Genomic DNA, 21,130 nt, shown 5'->3' on the forward strand with positions numbered 1-21,130 from the left:
TGTTTACTCTTGTGTGTGTTACTTTGGAAAATTTGGAGACCAATTTGTGAGGAGTGGGTTTATTGATGTGAAGTAGGGTTTTTGTGTGAGTTGAGATTTATTTTTGTAGCGAGAAAAGAGTGGATTTTGTGCCCACCCTGTGTGCATGAAGCCTAACCCCTTCCCCCTTAAAACGACGCTATTTTGGAGCCAAAGTGATGAAAATCCTAAGACCCACTCTTCTTCCTTTACATCACACACCTTTTTCTCATTCTTTCTTTTCTTTTTGCTTTTCTTCTTCTTCTTCTTCTTCTTCTTCTTCTTCCTCCTCCCTCCCTGCAACCCATTATCCTTCACTATCCATGTCACCGCTATGCCTCCCCCATGTGTCACTTGAGGCTTCGCTGTCTACCACCACCTCCCATTCCCCCAATCCGAGCCTCCATTGTTGCCTCCCCCGTGAGTTTCTTGGTTTCATTTTCTCTTTATTTTTTCTCCTCGTCGCCACTGCAAGCTAGTTGGTGCTAGCCACACATCTAAGGCTCGATCTCCCCCCACCACCCGTACCCCTCCCCCCCCCCCCCAGCCCAAAAAAAAAATCACAACCGTGGTTGCATTTCCCGAGCCCATCCCATGACCTATAAATAAGCCGAGGCCCCCCTCTTCGAAGCACTACAATCTCTCATCCTCTCAATCACTATCCTATCATGTTTCTCTCCCTCAGATATCCATTCTCATAGCCTTAGGAAACATTTCAACCCAGTGCCACCATGAGCCACCGCCGTTAATGGCAAGTGGTCGCGCAACCATCCCTTGGTCTTCCCCTCCCACTCCCACCATCCTCTTCCCTCAAAACAGCCCCACCTGTGAGCTAAGGCCCACCTTTGGCCACTACTCCACTATTCTCTGCCACCCTCCACCATGAGAATCTCTTCCTCTGCGTTTGTCATGACAGGATCTACCTTTCATTGATTTTTCCCAGTTGTGGATCTCTCTTGACCAGATTCACCCCTGCCTTTGTCTTGTTGCCACCATCGCTGCTACCTTTGTAAGCCTTGCGACCCTAAATGTAATTATTTCTTATTTAGTCATCATATTAATTATGCATAGATTAATTTCACTCCCAACGATGTATTCGCACAATCTCTTGGACGACACACGTTTGATCATCCAAAAACTGTCGTTTCATTGTTATAAGTAAAACTCTGGATTGAACTTGGATTTCTAACATTGATAAATTGTGTATTAATGCAGTTTGGTTATGTTGGACTTATGGGCTGAGGGCCCTGTGAAGTGTTGGGAATTATTATCGTCGTTGGTGATGGATTTGTAGGCCGAGGACTTGTTGGAGCGTTGGGAATCGTATGTTGTTAGAAATTTTGAGATTGTTGGATTTGTGACAACTGTGATTTTTTGTATGATGATATGTATGCTATTATTTGTAATATACCATGCCATCCAATATTTTCCTGTTATGCATCTGCATTGTTGTAATTGATATTTGTTTGGCATATTATTAATAATATGCTTTGTTATTTGGTTGTGCTGTAAAATTGGTAGAACTGGGTTTTGGTGTAAAAAAAGATTAAAAGTAAATTTTTTGAGTGTGCGTATAACGACTCGAAGTCGAGATGAGGTATTATCTCGGTAGAGCTCTACTGGTTACTCAGGAGAGTGTAAAATTGAGTGACATTACCTATACTGTCGTCAAATGATAGTAGGCTTGGTCACGATGGCAACGCTCTTAGTTCAACTTCGTGGCCTCTCTACTGGAGGGGCTAGAGGATGTCTGGTCATGTATGCACCGGGCACGAAGCTAGACGTCACTCATTACGAAGTTAAATGCACGATGTTACCTGCTGTAGGACTAAAGGAGACAGAGTGTGCGGATGGTCCCTAGGGGAGACCATGGTGCATGTGTAATTAAATGATTGTATGTACTTTATGTGGATCACGACTCCAAGCCAAAATGAGACATTATATTAATGGAACTCCTCTGGTCACTCGAGAGTATGTAAAAATGAGTGACGTTCCTTAGGTTGTCGTCAAGCAATAGTAGGCTCAGTTGAGATGTTAACGCTCTCGGTACGACTTCGTGGCCCCTCTGTTGGCTGAGATTAGAGGATGTCTGGTCACTTACGCACTAGGCACGGACCTGGGTATCGCTCGTTACGAAGTCACATGCACGGTCATCATGTGTGGTGTAACGAAGGGAGTTAGAGTATACGGATGGTCCTTAGGGGAGATCATGGTGCATACCGTAATAAAGTAAATGCCATTTTTAAATGGAAATGCTGTTTTGGCATGAGTGGTTTCTCTATAAAATCCATTGGATAATGACAAACGAAACTTTTGTAATTCTCTTTCTCACGTTGGCAATGTGGTTGTATGTTTTTCTGTGTTAGTATTCTTGGATGTTAATTATGTGATTTTTACTTGCTGAGATTGTGAGATCTTATTGTTGTGTTCCCACATACGGTTCTGTTTCATGGAATCGGAGACTTTGATGCAGAGGACAGATTGGAAGCACGATGAACTGACTCCACTAGAGGAGTGATGACTTGGGATATTTTTAATCATGATTGAGGGATTTGCTTTTGTTTTAATTTGGATGAGCTGGATTACTGTAATCACTTTATGGAGGATTTGCTTTTCTATTAGGTTGTAAACTTTAAATTTTTTGGTACTTAGCTTGAGACAACCTTTTATTTTTCTGCTGCGTATATTTAACTGTACACAAATTGCATGTTCACACACATTTGCACTTGGCGAATGAGTGTGTGAGTCGAAAGGGCCGTCACCTTGGTGTCGTGACTCCCTACCAGATCACGCATGGTTGTCAAAGGCGCCACAGGTTGTATCAAAGTGGTTCGGCTTTGGGTAAATCCATAGGTCCCTTAGATACAGTACTAGGATTCTAGGCTTCAATCTTAGTATTATAGGCTTGACAATTTGGGAAGTTAGACTTGGATTTTAGCTTTGTTGGTTGAAATTTTAGCATGGTAGGAATGAATATTTAGTATAGTAGGCTTGAACTCTTAGCAATTAGGTGTTTTTTTTTTTTTTTAATATCGAGGCTTGAAATGAACGACGTGGTCTAGGTGACCCTATCAGAGTAGGAACTAGAATCACAAACTAAGGAGAGTAATAGCTTTAAATCACTTAGAATAATTATGCCTTAGATTCCATAGAATTTATAAAATAGGTTTATGGAATAGGACATTGTGATGTTCAACGAACTTTAAGGAAATATTTATGAGATGGTTCAATTGAAGTTTTAGGATTTTTACAGACTTTAAGAAATGATTTAATATCATTTAAGGTTTCGAATTTTGAAAGGCTCGACAGATGATGGTTTTTATTATCAGATTTAAAGGTATCAATTATGTAGACTTTTGAAAATGATCATATTTTATAAAGTTATAGAATGCACGTGGGTTGGAAATGATTGTTATTGAAATTTGGTTATAAGGCTGGCAAGTTTTGAGATATGGCTTTTATCAAATTTAAGGATTATGGATGGTACTTACTATGAGAAATGATTTTGTCGATTCTAAGGATATAAGTCCAGTGGATTGATGGAGGTGATATTGTTGCAAAATGGTGTAGGATTGGGTGGACTAGATTATACTTAAGGCAAACTTTGGTTATGATTTGGTGGACCCTGGTGATGATTGTTATAGAGTTCAATTACTACCAAAATATGCTAGTTGAAGGTGATGAGTAGTAAAGTATATGTTGTTGGGTTAAATGTTGTAGGTGCATGTATTTTGGTTAAGTTGCATGGTGTTAGACCTTTTGAGTTCACTGCTTAATTTAGATTAGATGCGTGGACTTTCGATTTGATAGGCACATCCTAGATGAAGTTAGGTGTGAGGATACTATTGCCTTAGATTTGATCGTTAGTAATTGTGTCCAACATGTGTTGGAGTAGATGTGATAATCGAAACCTCTTCCGCTGCAAATGCTTTAAGCATCTTTACCCATGGAATTAACTCTTAGGTGTTATCGACCTGACTCCTCCCAATTTCTTAGACATTCTTCCACTCATACTTGGTAATTCCTCAAAAAGATCTTTGCAAAATGGTTTGTCTGGCACGACTTAGCTTATTTTAAGTTATGGTCCATTTCTTTTAAAAGATCTTAAGTCATACTTGAAATTCTTTTGGGAAGTGATATGAAGGAAAACTACTTTTTGCAAACTTTTATAGTTGGATTTTGAGAAAAAGTTTATTTTATTTTTGTTTTGTTTGTTTTTTGTCTATTCACTTTTTCTACTGATTTTGTAAACTCAACCCATTTTGCCAACTTAATGTTTTGAAAAGAATTTTGGAACTGTTTTAACGAATCGTTAGAATTTTATTTTCGTTGAGTTTTTACCTTGAACCCAATTACTTCATTGTGACCTCATTCCCATTGTGAATCAAATTATTGCTTAGTCACTTGACAGAGTGTATCTTTGGCACCTCAACGTGGCTTTATTAGGTAAATATTCACTCACCGTTAGGAAGCATGTGAGTTCACTCACTATTAGGAAGCATGTGAGTAAAATTCCAACTCTTAATACCTTGTTTTGTTTCAACAACTCCTTTCTAACTACTTAACCCTATCAACCTTGCGTGCTTAGCATGTGTGTAGATTTTTGGATTAGTAGATCACTCTAAGGAAAATTGATGGAAAGGTTGTCATGGGATAACTCATTTAAACCACCCCCTTTTGCGTCAAATTGTACTCATTGTTATGGTGATGCCAGTTTATGCAATTTGGAGTTCTTAGGTTGATTAAAAGTAATATTATTCCACCTCTAATCTTGATCCCAAATGTTCTCTCTTTTTCAAGGTGTATTGTTGTTGGCTAAGGATGCAAGAGGCAACTTAGGAAGTATGTGTGGGAGTCCATGCTTTTGAAGACGAGTCTAACTTTTATCCAAGTGTAGTAAGAGTTTTCTTTTAGTAGGTGTTGAGCTAGCTTGTAATCGATGTTGTTAATTTAAAAGGACTTAACTTTATGCATTTTGGCAAATTATTAGAGTGCATAGCAAAAGCGTGATATTTTGTGATATAGTTGGGGGTCAAACTTTGTGCTAATTTTGAGAAATTAATGGTGACTTGAGATCGTGAGACTATACTTCTATTAGAGATTGATCATTTAGTTGTACAAATTATGTTAATTGATGGTTTACTCGAGAAGCAGCTAATAGGTCACCAAAGTGTTGATTACAATGAGGGTTAGGAAGTTAAAGCATAGAAGTCAATTGAGGATAGTGTAGTTTATCATATTAGGCTATTAATCAGTAGGATTCTTGGGTTTTGTATTAAGGTCCTTGTGGAAATGGAGATTTTGGACTACATGGCCACCCTAGGAATTCTAGTCATGGTATGCCATTGGTAGACAAGTACGGTTATGATGGAAGCACCTATAGGAATTGATATGAGAGAGCAGCACCGTATGTGTTTGGGGGTATTAGTGATTGTGTAATTTGTATCGAGCAAGTGTTGAGTTGTAAAGTAAGTTTGAATATTTGAGTTCTTATTATTTGTAGCTTAGCAATTTCGAAGACGGAATTTTTTAAGGGGGAGGTTGTGAGGGCCAAGTTTACTCTTGTGTGTGTTACTTTAGTGAATTTAGAGCCCAATTTGTGAGGAGTGAGTTTATTTGTGTGAAGTAGGGTCTTTGTGTGAGTTGGGCTTTATTTTAGTAGTGAGAAAAGAGTGAATTTTGGGCCCAACCTGTGTGCATGAAGCCCAGCACCTTCCCCTTTAAAACGATGCTGTTTTGGAGCCAAAGGGATGAAAACCCTAAGACCCCTTCTTCTTCTTCTACGTTGCACGCCTTCTTCCCCTTCTTTCTTTTCTTTTTGCTTTTCTTCTTCTTCTTCTTCTTCCTCCTCCCTCCCTGCAACCCATTACCCTCCACTGTCCATGTCGCCACTGCTCTTCCACCACATGTAGCTCTAAGCCTGGCCATTGCCCCCACTGCCGCCACCTCCCTTTCCCATAATCCCAGCATCCATCGCTACCTCCTCCATGAGTTTCTTGGCTTCATTTTCTCTTCTTCTTTTTTTGTCCTCTCTACTACTGCAGGCCAACCGGTGTTGGCCACACATGCAAGGCTTGGTCTCCTCCCACCACCTTTAGCAGCAATCTCTTCCTCCATCTTTGTCATGGCAGGATCTGCCTTCCAGTGATTTTTCCCAATTGTGGATCTCTTTGTCTTGACCATATTAGCCCCTGCCTCCGTCGCGCCGTCGCCATTGTTGCCACCTTTGTAAGGTTTGCAACCCTGCATGTTATTATTTCTTATTTAGTCGTCATATTAATTATATATAGATTAATTTCACTCACAATGACATATTCGCACGATCTCTGGGACGACACGCGTTTGATCATCCAAAAACTGCATTTTCAGTATTGTAAGTAAAACTTTGGATTGACCTTGGATTTTTAACACTGATAAATTGTGTTAACATGCTCTAAATAGTCTTGTTAAGATTTTCTTATTTCCTAAATGAATTGAACTAAGTTGAACTTGTGTTATTTATTGACATTTCATTTGGTTTATAGGACATGTTAATAATAGTTTCTAATTTTTGTTATTTATATTCAAATATATTATAAAATTGATAATACACTATTATTTATAAATCAATTCAAATTATATGATATCACCTCAATGTGAAACTTTATTAACACTATAACCTTAGAAATAAATAACCTTAGAAATAAACCTTTTTACATTACTTTATTTGTAACGGCCCAACCCACTCTCTAAAGGCTCGACCCGGTCCATGACTTATAAAAACAAACAAAAAAACAACAATCTTCTTACACTTTAGCGTAACCCCTCCAGCACTTTTCCCTTACTCGCCCGTTTCCCAACCCACGCCATTCAGACCTCCCAACCTCTAATCAGCATAGCCAATGCCAAAACCTACAAATACTGATGAAATGAAATAAAAAAAAAAAAAAATTTAAACTTTTTATAATTTTATTTTTAAACATTATTTAAATATAAATATTTTTCTTTTTCAATTTTTTAATTTTTTATCTAATTATTACAACGTTTACAAAATACAAAAATCAATACAACTATTTCAAATTTCAAAAAAAAATAATAATAATAATAAAAAGAACATTTAAACAATTTTTTTACGATATTTTTATTCAACTAATTCTTTTGTCTACTTTTTTGAAAATCCAATAAATATCTTAATTTAAACTATTTTATTACTATTCACATGCCATTTTATTACTATTGACAAAATTTTAAAATACTTCAAATATCCAAAGGAGCACCAAATCTATATATCCATAAAACTATACATTGAGACAACCAAAAAAAAAAAAAAAATACAAAGATCAAAAGAAAAGTGCAATAAACATTCATCTAACCCACGGACGGGCTGTCAAGGTCATGGGTTTGGATGAGACATTATGAACAGACCAAAAGAAGAGAGAAGAAGAAGGGAAGGGGTCGGCGGTTACTATTTTTTGAGAAATATGAAGAATTCTAAGATTTTGTTTTAGTGAATTCCAAAGGGGATGAAAACTCATGTGGATCTAGCAACCAATCGGTTGGATTTTAGGATAGGTTTCGCAAGTGGGATAAGACATAAAATTATTATCTCATTATTATAATTTTTTCAAATTTTCACAAAAAATATAATAAATAATCTAACTTTTTCAAATCTCAAAATTTTTCAAATTTTAAAACAATAATAATATTAAAAAAAATAATATTTTAAATTTTTATCTAAAACAAAAAATTCTTATCTAAATATCCAAACTTGTGTATGATCCGCTTGCAACTGCACCTAGTTGCATGCTGTCCCCTAGCGAGACAAGTAGTTGGAGTTGGCGGAGTGGGTCTAGGTAACCTGCCATCCACCCTTAGAAGATGTTCTGAGGTTACATAGTGTACGGTAACTATAATTTTTAATAGATATGATATCCACATTTTACTTCACAATTTTTGAGTAAATTACAAACAAGCCTTTAGGTATAAAACTTGACTTTTAGGACAACATTTCAACTACTAATAGATGTACAATTCAAACAGATCTCTTCAAGTCCTAAAGGATATGCTGAGAGCTAGCATGATAGATTTTAAGGGGATTTGGACTGATCACTTACCTTCAATGAATTTTGCTTAAAATAATAGCAGTAAGGCAAGCAATGCTATGGTTGGTATCATACCCTACGAAGTTCTATACGGGAGAAAATGTAAATCTCTTCTTTGCTAGGATGAAGTTGGCAAAAGAATAATTTTTGGAGTTGAGATAGTGGAGAGGATTTGCGAAAAGATTATATTAATTTGAAATATATATATATATATATTACAGAAATATATTTTTGATCTTTCACATATATTGGATTATAGGACACGTTAATAATAGTTTCTAATTTTTATTGTTTATTGGAGTAATACATTAATTTGCTCCACACACTATGGGTGACAATCAACCGAAAGAGATTCTATAAAAGTAATTCTACAAACTAACGTAACTTGATGTGATACATTAGATTGCAAAGTTACTTTTATTATAAAATAGCTAGATTTAACATATCATTTGAAGTTATGTTAGTTTGTGATTTACTTTTATAGGATCTTTTTGTGGTTACAACACTTCTCATGGATGAAGGGACCAATTTATATGTATATATAAATAATATTCTTATAATATTGGTCAAAATGTTTGTATCTCAAAAAGTGGTGTCTAGCTTGGGAACTAACAACGTGATGGTCATATTGGACAATCACACAAGCAAGCTAGGTTGGTGTTGCAGCGCCTCTGACCGAAATGGCTTCTTTGGAGACGAGTATTTCAACCCTGACCTCTGGGTTAAGCGGCTAACTTGGCTTCAACGGTGTCGCCAATGTGGTTGGGATGAGCTTGAGGAATGAACTCCGAGGTGCCAGACAGAACGTTAATGATTGGTACAGGTAGTACTATACTACATTCTCATCTTCATTCATGGTACATGATGGGATTTGTTTCTTTTCGTTTAGTTCTTTATTGTGCTCTTCATATCAAAATTTCAATTTTCATAATGAAATCTTGAAATACGTACATGCAGAAAGGAGCAGAAGCAATGCATTCAGCAAACCTGGATGTTCTGGTAATTCTCTCCGATCTGAACCATGACAAGGACTTGTCATTCATCCGCGATCAACCAGCGAACATCACATTTACTTGGAAGCTAGTATATGAGATGCATTGGTACGGGTTTACGGATAGGAAGGCATGAGAATCTGGAACCCCAATCAAATGTGTGGGAGAGTGGTGAATAACATGATGAGATTATTGGGGTTCTTGCTGGAGCAAGGTTGGCCATTGTTTGTGAGTGAATTTGGGATAGACTTGAAAGGAAAAGTTGTAAATGACAACAGGTATTTCAATTGCTTCATGGCTGTGGCTACAGCACATGACTTGGATTGGACACTCTGGACACTAGTTGGGAGTTATTATTTGAGAGAGGGAGTCATTGGGTTGAGTGAGTACTATGGAGTGCTTGATTGGAATTAGTGTGATATCAGAAATCCAAGCTTCTTGAAAAGATTCTCTACCCTGCAATCTCCTTTTCAAGGTGTAATGGTTGAATGCAATCCTCCTTTTCAAGGTATATATATATTCTACATTAGTCTATAGACTTGGAATGACATGTCCCAGGATGCACTCAATTTTGACTTGCAGGGCCAGGCCTTGAAGAAACTAATCGACACAAAGTAATTTTCCATCAATTAACGGGTCTATGTGTCCTAAGAAAATCCCTCCTGGAACCACTTAGGTTGGGTCCCTGCATCGACTCTGAAGCCTCGAGCTATACATCCCAGAAGACTTCGAAACTAATGGGAACACTTTACCGCTTACAAGCAAAAGAATTGGATAATCCAGCAACACTTGAAATAATTTGCACCGTTCCTGGGTCCAAATGGGAAGTCATCTCGATTTCTCAGATGCAACTCTCAACAAAGGTTGGCAATGGTACTACCGTTTGCCTAGATGTAGACTCCAGCAATAACTTAGTTACAACTACTTGCAAATGCATTAGCAGAGACAACATGTGTGATCTAGGAAGCCAGTGGTTCAAGCTTGTTGACAGCAGAAGAAGTTCAAATTCTAAAGAAATATTATGATAAAATCGATATTAGCTCTGCTTGGGTAAGGGTTATATAGGGATATTTTTTAGATCAGCATGAGAGCAGCAGTCGATAGAAGGAAAGCAACCAGACAAACCATTCACAATTGATCAAGATGCATAGATAGAAATTGTGAAGCTCCTCAATATGCCCATAAATATTAGTCCCGCTGGAAATTTCAATACACGGAAAAAACAAAATAAAACCAAAAAAGAAATCTATAACTATGAGAAAAAAAATAAAAATCCAAAAGGTCACTTGGTTGACAAAACTAAGATCAGTGTACTGGAGTAGATTGTCTGTGCTATTAGTTTCTAGAAGTGAATTTTTGGCTCATATTCTAACGCAACTGATTATTTTCCCTCTAAACCAGGGCTGACGTTGTTGGTTCACACAAAATCTAGCAATTCAGCAAACAAATAAAAAAGAAGAAGAAAGAAACAAAAACTAAAACGGAAACAAAATCTAGCAGATAGCATCTAGTCCTCACATCTTCTATGCTAACCAAGTTGATTAATTCAACATTAATAACGGGGTGCTCCAAAGCTGAGAAACAAGAAAACAATTCTCCGAATAATCATGCTTTACAAGCTAAGATATAATTTTTAATAATTTTAAGGCATGTCCTGAAAATTAGGACCCTAAGATCGACTGATGTCTAGCTTAATAAATAAACGAAAAAAAATAGAAAAAGAGTTTGAAATTAACTATAGACCCAGATTCGTAACTACATGAAGTGATATAGAAGCAATTGAAGTGGGAAAGAAGTTCATTCAAGTTGCAACATGGAGTTCAATTGCAGATCTCATTCTTCCATTGCATCTCCTCCTTCAATCACTTCTACCTTTTCTTCCAATGGTGTAACCCTTGTCAATAGAACTTCTGCAACAATGAGAAAGCAATGGTACTGGAGCATCAATAGCCCGATGTGTGCATAAATTTGCACACAAAATACAGGGGTAATTATGGTCCTTGCCTAACACAGCCCCACTAAAGAAAAGAAAAGTAAATTGACACATAGAAAATAAAGGTTTGGGATCGAATTACTGACCAGTCTTCTTGGGAAATGAAAATCCTTTGGAATTGACATATGTGCGAGGATTTGGCAACTGGTGGTTTCTCAGGTACTCTTTGTGACCCTAAGCCACAAGCATAATCAAAATTATATGTATGAAAAGAAGGAAAAAAAGCATCAAAAAAGTAAACTTATGTTCAATGGTATGAAGTGAAGAACCACGAACCTTAGTTATTACGCAAACATCCACATTGCTTCCAATTCCTAAGTCATTGAAAATGCCAGAGCAAATAGCTTCACACACCAAATTTATTCCTTCAGCCTTCTACATATATATGTAATATCAATGTGGATGTAATATGTAATAATACAATCATCAGCTATGGAAACATCAGTTATGGAAACATCAGCTATGGAAACATGCAAATATGTAATATCCAGTTATACAATCACACACCAAATTTATTCTTTCAGCCTTCAGAGAAAATCATCAGCTATGGAAACATGCAAATATGTAATATCCAGTAACTAATGACAGTATAAACTTTTCTCTTTAAGCACAACTTCAGCTAAAATAATACAAGAATCTTTCCAAACCAGATTAAATCACATAGTTTGATGTGATGGTCACATAAAAAAGAAACAGACAAAAAGAAAAGAAAAGACTCTGACTTACTCGACAGAAAATTGGATAGGCTAAAGTTCGAGTTAAAAGCACTTAAACCATATAGTAGAGACTAGATAGTAGCTTACTGTCAAGCCTTCATGATACTTTGACTCGAAAACAGCCATCGCAGCAAGGGAACCAGAACCCATTGTAGCAAGTGGCAAAGTGTCTGTGGATCCATGAGGGTAGATCTTGCAACAAAAATAATTCACCTTGTAATGTAAGTATCGTGTGTAACAAGAAACAATAGGAGTTTAGATGTTCACAAATGGAACCCAACTCACAGTGTGCAAATGTGGACCATTAGCATCAACTCCACCAAGCACCAAAGCAGCTTGAAAGTAACCTTGGTAGCTGAACAAGTAACCAAGCAGTTAGGCCTGATTAAGTTGTCATGTTGAATAACGACTATATTGTTACATTGTAAGCAACATTATCAACACAAAATGAGCTTACTTGAAAAGGTGATATTTCAAAAGAGTAAGAGCAGTGACAACCCTTGATTCTCGACCAGTGTGATATCGATGCAGCTGTAGTTGCGAACTGACCATGTCTACAAAGATCAGCATCATAAAAACAGAGTATAACCACAAATTCTCAAAAGATGGACATAGATATAAGCATGTAGCAGAAGCATAATAAACAACTACATGCTAGGTTTAATTCTAAAGGAATATATGAGTCCAATATATAAATAAATAAACCTGTTACAGCCTTTGTATCAGCAGCAGTTCCTGCTCCACAACAATAAATATTGGGTGCCATATAATGAATTTTCTCACAATTTTTGTCACAAACTATAGGTCCTTCGGTGGCTCTTGTGTCTGCCCCTAGAATAACACCATCCTTGGTACAAATGGAGAAAACTAGATTAGAAAGCTGAAAAATATTTAACTCCACAGGAAATGCAAGGAAATCTGAAAAACAAAAGGACCTACAGAAAAGGCCCAGTAAGAAGTTAACTACAAAAGAATATCTGATAAGTACAGGCCAGCCACACTGCCAACCCCACTTCCTCAACCAGAAAATGATAAGGTCATTAGTATCAACCAGTACCATAGTTACACATTGGAGGCATTAGTATTACATACTAATAGTAATATAGATTTAGATTATTAGTATTTAGTATTAGGTTATAAACTTTAAATTGCATTGATATAATAGACCTTATATATATATATATATAATAGACTAATAGACTATATAGTTATACATAATAAATTAAAGAATGTAACAATGCAATATAGTATTAATATCGGAACTATACGTCTATATTAGACTATTAGTATTAGTATATATATTAGTATTGGTTATAGCTATATAATATATTAGACTATATAATAGTATGAATATTAGACTATTAGTATAGTTATATATTAGTATTAGTTTTGGTGATTTAATATGACTATATTAGTATGAGTATAATTATAGTCTATATTAGAATATTAGTATTAGTATATTTGTGATTATTTTTTATGTGATTAATTATTATAAATAGACTTAAAGTATATTACCAATAGTAATATTTTATTAGACTATTAGGCTTATCTGGACTGGTTTTTTGGTTTTTTGGATTTTTTTAACATCCTTATGGAGGTTGGTAAACAAATTTATCACAAAAGTACGTCAAAAAAACGTAAGGATTAGGCATGTTCGATGTATACTCCCAATAAACTTGGCCTATGTCTTTTACTACCAAAAAAATTTTACTTTTACATGTCAAAAAAAAAGAAAAAAAAAAAAAAAAATTCAAGCATACCAATCTAACAAAAGTGAACTGGGAGCATATCCCGAGAAGTTCCCGAATCCAAAACAAAATCCATATTTACACACAGGTTATTTAATCAATTACATATTCTGCCCTGTAAATCATATGAGCATATGAGATCCGCATCAAATTTAGCTAAAAAAGCGACGCATGCAGCTCTTCTTTGCATAAATTGCTAATTATAATGGTCGTAGCCAGAAGAGTAAATCTAGAACCCAATAAGGCAACAAACAAACTGGTTTAAAGGTCAAACACTGCTGCAAACCATACGCAACGTACCTGAAATATTAACCCAACAATAGTTGTCCCAGTTTTTCGAAAAGAAGGAGGTGGTACACCTTTGTTAGAAAGCATTTCATTGCGTCTACACAAATCGAAACTGAATCCACCCTTAGGAGGAACCTCCGCAGCTGCCTGAGCCATTTTGAATTCCATAAACAAACCTACTCATCCAATAAAGAAAACTTTTATATAATCACTGAAAAATGAAACAACACAGCTAGGGTTTAATCCAAGAAAAGAAAGCAGGAAAAATTAAATAAAAACGAGAATTTAACAGAGAGAGCCCTGATTTTATGCTTTTCTATGCTCAACTAGGAACTAAAATCAGATACATTCCATAAGTTAAATGCTGTGTTCAAGGTGTCATGGAAGCTATAAGGAATTGAAGACTACCTGAGAGATATATGGGCAAAGCAGAAGAAAGTTTCTGAATGAGAGAATGATGAATCCATAGCCTCCGAAGTTAATTTAACAGAGTAAGCTTGGAGCGGAAGAAAGTGGAATCATTAAAGTTCGGTTTGGCTAAAGTGGAATCATGAGTTTGGCTTAATTAAGAAAATTTTCATCTCAAACTCAAAATTCTAATATCATCGTTATAACTTTTTCAACTTTTTCTTAATATAATAAATAATTTAACTTTTTCAAATTCTAAAATAACAATATTTTAATATTTCATTTTAAAATTTAAAATTCTTATCTCAAAATTCTCACTTACCAAACCATACATTGAGAGGTCTCTAAAAGACCCACTTCATATCAAACGAACAGTCGTTTTAGGACTATAAAATAGGAGCCATATGAATTCATTATTTTCTTTAATTGATTTATAATATCATTAAATTTGATAAATTCTCGGGAATTTTTGTCCTTGTTTACTTAATTTTTTTAAATTATATTATTTAGGTTGATTAGATGAACAATATTTAGGAACTAACAATTTGTATTCACCAATATTAACTGGCTTAATAATAAATCATAAATATTTGTTACAACATTTGTGTTATGTACGCATCTTTTATGGTTTTTCTATAATTTCTATACATAAATATGTACTACGTATATATACACATACTCACAAGGGTGATGCTACATCCATGAGGATTCTCACCGATTATGTAAATTTTTTTCCATCTCTTTTTCAAATATTTTTTAAACACTTTGAATATTTATAAAAAAGAAAAAAAATTCACAAAGTCATTAAAAAATACTTCTTTAACCATTAATTAAAAAAAAATATAATCGATACCCACTATCGGTAATAGAGCTATAAATGAACCAGTTTGTTCGATAACCCGTTCGGTTAAACTCAAATTAAAATTGACTCATGAAAAGAAAAACTCACCCGTTCAAATAGATACCCGCTCAATTAGTAAATAACTTACTTGACAAAACTCGGTTCAGCTTGGCTAAGGCTCGTTAATGCCCGCTTGTTTATGCCGAATATTTTGTTACGTGACATTGAAAGATATCTATTATGGTTGTTTTTGTTTTCTTGTCTTTCCACTCTATATGTATGTTAAATGGTTTGAATGAATGATAACAAGATAATGTCTGCAATAGACATGAATTAAAATCCAAGGCATCACAATATTAGCCTTAATTGTCCCAATTAAATATCTTGTTAAATTAAGTTACTAGTGTTGTGATATACGGAAGGAAATTTGTTGGTTATATAATAGAAGATCGTCATGACTCGCATTGGTAGCTGATTTGACGTTAATATTACAGAACTCATATAACGTATTTTGAACTATGAAAATTTTCTAGAAATGAACGTGCGCGGTATGGTTAATTTCTTGTAATAAACTCATGAATGATAGATGTTATTTTATGGGCATATAGGCCAAGTGGAAAAATGTAAGAGTTTTATTAAAACTCTATGTGCCAAACACTTATATCCTAATGGGTTAAGAATAGCTAACTCAATTATTATTACTTAATTAATGAGTCACAGTGGGATAATAATACATCTATGTTTAACTAGTCATAGTGAGACATAAATATCTTTAAATTTTATGATGGTTAGAAGTTTATAAATAGCACTAAGAGGTTAAGGGTTTTCATATACAATATCATTATATCTCTAACCATAAGGAGATTTTCGGAGATAAAATTATTAAGGTGATTATTCTCTCATAATCAAGTCAAACTTTCTATTAAACTATAATAGAGAAAGATACATTTTCTAATGGTTATTATTTTATTATCATAGATAGTAGAAAATAGAAAATTTAATTATTAATATTCATGTTAAAACATTAACCGCATATGGCTAAAGTGTTTTCATATAATATATTAAAGACTATTCATTGGCGACCAACCTAGGGTTGAGAGTCACCAGCAAACCATGCTTCATGTAAAGAGTGGTTGTCAGTTTTGGTTCAATTTTATGGCCTTCAACAACCCTGATCTCGTACCTCAACAGGATCGAAGCAGCTACCATTTTCATCTGCATGTAAGCAAACTTCTTCCCCAGACACAGTCTGGGACCGGCATTAAACACAGCGTACTTGTATTGATTCTCTTTCACAAACTGCCCCTCTTTTATCCACCTCTCTGGCTTAAACTCTAAGCAATCTTTTCCCCATATGGACTCCATTCTAGCCATTGAGAAAGCACAGTAGAAAACCCAAGCTCCATTTTTAACCCTAGTCCCGTCCGGAAAAACATCGTCTCCTTTGACTTCTTTGACATCAATTGGCACTGAAGGGTAAAGCCTTAGAGACTCTGATAATGCTGCCTCTAGGTACACCATCCTTTCCAGTTCTTCCGACGTAAAAACTACGTCACGTGGTTCATTAATCTTAGACTTGCGAGAACCCAAGATTTCATTAATCTCACTGAGAATTCTGGTTTCTACTTCTGGGTTCTTATGTACCAACCAGAAAAACCATGCCAATGCCACAGAGCTCGTGTCTCGCCCTGCTAATACAAAGCTAATGCACAAATCTCTTAGAAGCCTGTCCGAAAATTGCATTTTCTTATCTGGTTCGGAGTCTTGAATAAGTCTTGACAAGAGATCAGAATGATCATTCAAGCTGCCAAATTTAACGAAATCGTTCCTTCGACGTGCCAAAGTCTTCTCAGCAAAGTCATGCACGATTTTTATTGCCTCCTTGAGCCGCTTCTCGTATCCAATCCCAAAGTACCTCATTGCCTTCCATACAAAAGGTGGCAACAAGAATCTCAAAATGGTCAATTCTGCAGCTTCTTCGAAAGCTTTCGCGAAAGGAACTTCAGGTAAATCAAGGGCCAAGCACCCAGGATCGGTACCAAAAGCAGCAGTGCAGATGTTATCAAAAGTAAACCGAAGAAGCACTTCTTGGAGATCAAAACTAGTACCCTCCGACTCCACGAGCTTCTCTAATAATTTCAGCAGCTTCTGGTGCACCAAATCTTTCATGGTTTGAAATGAGCGCTCGACGAACTGCCTTGAATGCATCTCAGAAGTTGCAATTCGCCTTTGTTCCTTCCATAATTCATCGTCAGCATTAAAGATACCATCCCCAAGAAAGTCAGAAAACCTCTCTCTGTAGTACTTACCTTTGGGGAAATTCTCGAACTTTGACCTGAGCATATATTCAATGTTGGAAGGATTAGTGGTTACGATTCCAAAGACCCCTCCCATCCACACTCCCCTGAAGTGGAAGGTTCCCCCAGCTTTGATCAAAGACTCGGTGACCCAATCATAAAGGTTGTTGAAATGGAGGAAAAGTGACGGTGTGATCCCTAGAACTGGCCACAACATTGGACCCTGCTTGTTGGCGAATCTCTGTAATATACAACTAAGAATGAAAATTCCTAGCATGGAGATAGTAACTTCCCAACATAAGCGAGAATCCAACCATTTCAGTGAAGAGAAAATAACCTTTATCGTCATTTCTATATCCCTTGTAGTTGATGATCAATTTGCAACGTTCAATTTAACGTGCAGAGAAGCAAGAAGATCCGCAAGGATGTGAGCTCCTATATATTAATCAAACTGTAATATAGACTTTGGAAAATATATATTAATTAATGGTTGCACCAGCTTCTTTGACCCGGCCGATGTATGAAATTATGAGATAAGCGTCGTGTAGACAGTACTAGATTAATTTAATTAATTGTGTACGCGGTCGATCGGCGTGGCAAATAATTTATTTGGGACCTAATCCTAAGAATTAATGAAGGTACGTACGTATTGCCATATGTTGCATGTGAAAGAGATAATTAGCATGTGGAATGTGACATTAATTATATATATCTATATATTGAATTGCTTTCAAATTAATCCAGTATGCCTGTACTCGTAACATCTCATGAATAAGTACTACATATATGTATGTATGGACTTCTGATCTAAATAATATTTGCAGTCATGGTTATGCAAGCGCTGTATAGTTTCTTTTAAAAAAAGGTGAATTAATATGAGACTCATATAAAAAACAAATCATGGACCACACTCTTTTTTAAAGTGATTGCGTAACGTTTGCACACTCCACGACTGTATAGCATTACTCTCCGATCCCTAGCTAGCTAATGTGATTGATCATGAACACGAGAAGATTTGTGGGACAATCAATCACTTGATGTTAAAAGCAGTTAAAAAGAAGAATAAGCCGTATCACCACATGGACACTAATTTACGGTCTTAAGACTCTTGTTTGGAGAATAAGCTGAGATGAGATGAGAAATATATAAATAATAGTGAAATAATTTATAAATAGTAGTAAAAATTATTTATTACTATACAGTACTAGTAAAATGATTTAAATTAAGACGTCTTATTAGGTTTTGAGAAACGAGAGAGAAAAAAATTGAACAAAATTATTATAAAGTTATATAAAATATTATTTAGAATATAATTGATATTTTAAAATTTAAAAAAGTTGAATTATTTTTTGTATTTTATTTAGAAGTTGTAATGATTAGATAACAAAATTGAAAATTTGAAATTAAAAAATATTTATGTTTGAGTGATATTTTTCAAAAGGAGATGAAATAGGATGTGATGAATTAATCTAAAACAAAACCTTAATTAATTTTCTTTTCTTGTGAGATAAAAATCGTAGGAAAGACAATTATTTCAGGTGATTAGTTGCCAGTGTCCATATATTGTTTGCACAAAAAAAATAGGCATTTGTTACGGCGATTGTAATATTTATTTATTTTTTTCATTTCGCCGCAAATGGTCAAAAGACGAGACAATTGCGACAACTTCCTAACGAGAAAAATTTGCTGAGAATACTTAATTCCGAAGACTTTGTTTATAAAAGCAAGCAATGGCCTATGGCCCTCAGCTAGAAAAAGCAAACCAAATTAAAGGCAGTACCATATTATTCTTTTAATCTTTTATAAAAGAGAACATGATCTACGCCCAAAAAGTCAATCTGACAGCTCACTTGATTGCTAACGCAAAGCTGAAGACATGGATGCATGTCCTCCAAGCATTTTACACAGGCCCTACATTATAAATATTAATGCAATTCAGCCCTAGCTAGGCTTAGTAATCTAATTACTATTAATTAAGCACCTCGCCGACGTTGCAATTAATGAAGAGTCCAAGAGTACCGAAAGCACCGAATAATTAATTTTTTTTGTTCTATATTAATGTATAATTGATCAAAGAATAATGAATATCTTATTTGATATAATCATGATCATTTTGTAATAATTAATATAACATCTAAATAAAATGTTATTGGTTTTGAGGCAATCGAGCCATCTAAATTCGACGCTTAGGTTCGAATTCAGCATCTCTACTGATCTTTAGTTCATTAGATTGAGACTTTTTTTTTTTTAATTACTCGATTATATATATTTGTGAGAAAGTTTATGATCAAAAAGATTATGTTTGATTATTGAAATGAATTGTAAATAGTAATATTTTGTGGATCGAGTTAAATTTAGCTCGACATAGCTATATCCCCACGGCTTTAAATATCCTAGTCTCTTCGCAACAGGTTTCTAACAAACAGCCAATGTTGCTTATTTTGGTATTATTGAAAAGCGGTCACATTAACACACGCATCGGTTCCAATCTAAGGGCTTAATCTAATTGCCTTTATATATATATATATACAGAAAAAGGATATATACATATAGATAGATCCTAAACTTGCTTTTGGTAGGTGAATAATTCCAAGCTCTTACAAGTATAATAGTTAAAAATTTAACCGGGGGTTACAAAAATTCAATTCGGAAACGTCCCAAAGTACTCTTTACCAAAACATGGAAGAAGAGAGAGAATTTTGTGCTTAAAGTTTTGCAGTAATGAAAAAAGATGGAAGACGAATTAGCTAGAATTGATTTTGCGCTCGAGAGTTATATTAATTTTTAAGAGTTTTGTTATGTACAAACGAACTTGCATATCAATTTGCGTACTAATACTGATAGCTTAATATTCAAAATTTAAATTTATACTATTTTCAATCAAGTTTATTTTATGACTAATTATATTAGATGGATGCACGTATTGGTAGGCAAAATCGCTTACAACTAAATTTTTTTCAATTTATGACCATAGAGATCAGACAAAAAAATAATAGGGAAACTTCTTGCATGGAAATTTCTAATTAAGCCTTTAGGTCATTGGTTTTAAAACAGGGAAAATGCTTCTTGAACTAAAACAATAGACGGAATATCTTGACCGATTGTATTTTTATTTTTACTTAATAATTAAGCAATTAATTAGTGATTATTAGTAAATTGGTATTTTAGAAAAAAAAATTAAACCTAAGAATAGGAGTGTCAAATCGTGTTAACTGGTTGTGTTCGTGTCGTGTCAAATCGTGTTAACGGGTTATATAGGTCAACCCTAACCCGTCCCGTTAAACTTATCGTGTCAAAATCTCAAACCCTAACACGACCCATTAACATAACGGGTCGTGTCGTGTCAACTCGTTTTGACCCATTAATAAATATTACGAAATATGTTTTTTTTATAAGTAAACAAATAAATTAAGAAAATATTACGAAATAGGTTAATACGACACAATACAACTCATTTTAAACTATTTATATAAATGGGTTGAATAGGCCTGAAATTAACCTTTTTAACCTAATTAAATTTAGCATAATTTTATATAAATGTTAAAATTACAATATCCATAAAAATTATAAAACTAATTATAAGTCCAAAACTACAATCCAAATAATAAAAATATCGAAATTGCAATTCTAACAATTTTATTTTTAGATATAAGGGTATAATTGTAACTTTAACTTTCTTAACGTGTCATAATGGGTTATAACGGGTCAAAACGGGTTAACCCGTTATCAACTCGTAAAGCAATCGTGT

At 34.8% G+C, this 21,130-nt stretch overlaps 2 protein-coding genes and 1 pseudogene across 3 annotated transcripts; 1 reads left to right on the forward strand and 2 right to left on the reverse strand.

The window, feature by feature from the left end:
* The first annotated feature begins 8,718 nt into the window (after positions 1 to 8,718).
* Positions 8,719 to 10,116, forward strand: LOC122310264 (annotated as a pseudogene).
* A 496-nt stretch (positions 10,117 to 10,612) lies between these two features.
* On the reverse strand, positions 10,613 to 14,368 carry LOC122311897 (proteasome subunit beta type-7-B-like). Of its 2 annotated transcripts, none has more exons than XM_043126660.1 (9): positions 14,245 to 14,368; positions 13,849 to 14,012; positions 12,506 to 12,647; positions 12,258 to 12,354; positions 12,086 to 12,155; positions 11,888 to 11,992; positions 11,361 to 11,456; positions 11,171 to 11,258; positions 10,613 to 11,001 (listed from the first exon to the last, which is right to left on the reverse strand). In XM_043126660.1, the coding sequence occupies exons 2-9, from the start codon at positions 14,002 to 14,004 to the stop codon at positions 10,925 to 10,927; spliced, it is 831 nt and encodes a 276-aa protein (XP_042982594.1). In that variant the 5' UTR covers positions 14,005 to 14,012; positions 14,245 to 14,368; the 3' UTR covers positions 10,613 to 10,924. The 2 variants fall into 2 exon arrangements, with proteins under 2 accessions (XP_042982594.1, XP_042982593.1); XM_043126659.1 differs by having other exon boundaries at positions 11,361 to 11,459.
* A 1,696-nt stretch (positions 14,369 to 16,064) lies between these two features.
* Positions 16,065 to 17,810, reverse strand: LOC122311896 (cytochrome P450 86B1-like). The gene has a single exon (XM_043126658.1). The coding sequence runs from the start codon at positions 17,729 to 17,731 to the stop codon at positions 16,154 to 16,156; it is 1,578 nt and encodes a 525-aa protein (XP_042982592.1). The 5' UTR covers positions 17,732 to 17,810; the 3' UTR covers positions 16,065 to 16,153.
* Positions 17,811 to 21,130: the final 3,320 nt, after the last annotated feature.

This window comes from Carya illinoinensis, chromosome 5 (assembly GCF_018687715.1).
Source record: "Carya illinoinensis cultivar Pawnee chromosome 5, C.illinoinensisPawnee_v1, whole genome shotgun sequence".
Taxonomy (NCBI): Eukaryota; Viridiplantae; Streptophyta; class Magnoliopsida; order Fagales; family Juglandaceae; genus Carya; species Carya illinoinensis.

Excerpts from the sequence above, each read along its gene's own strand:
- LOC122311897 (XM_043126659.1), bottom strand. The coding sequence starts at position 14,004 with ATGGAATTCAAAATGGCTCAGGCAGCTGCGGAGGTTCCTCCTAAGGGT. Across the intron at positions 12,648-13,848 it reads TTGTTGGGTTAATATTTCAG|GATGGTGTTATTCTAGGGGC; the intron begins GTACGTTGCGTA and ends ATTTGTACCAAG. Across the intron at positions 11,259-11,360 it reads ATGTTTGCGTAATAACTAAG|GGTCACAAAGAGTACCTGAG; the intron begins GTTCGTGGTTCT and ends CTTGTGGCTTAG.
- LOC122311896 (XM_043126658.1), bottom strand. The coding sequence starts at position 17,731 with ATGACGATAAAGGTTATTTTCTCTTCACTGAAATGGTTGGATTCTCGC.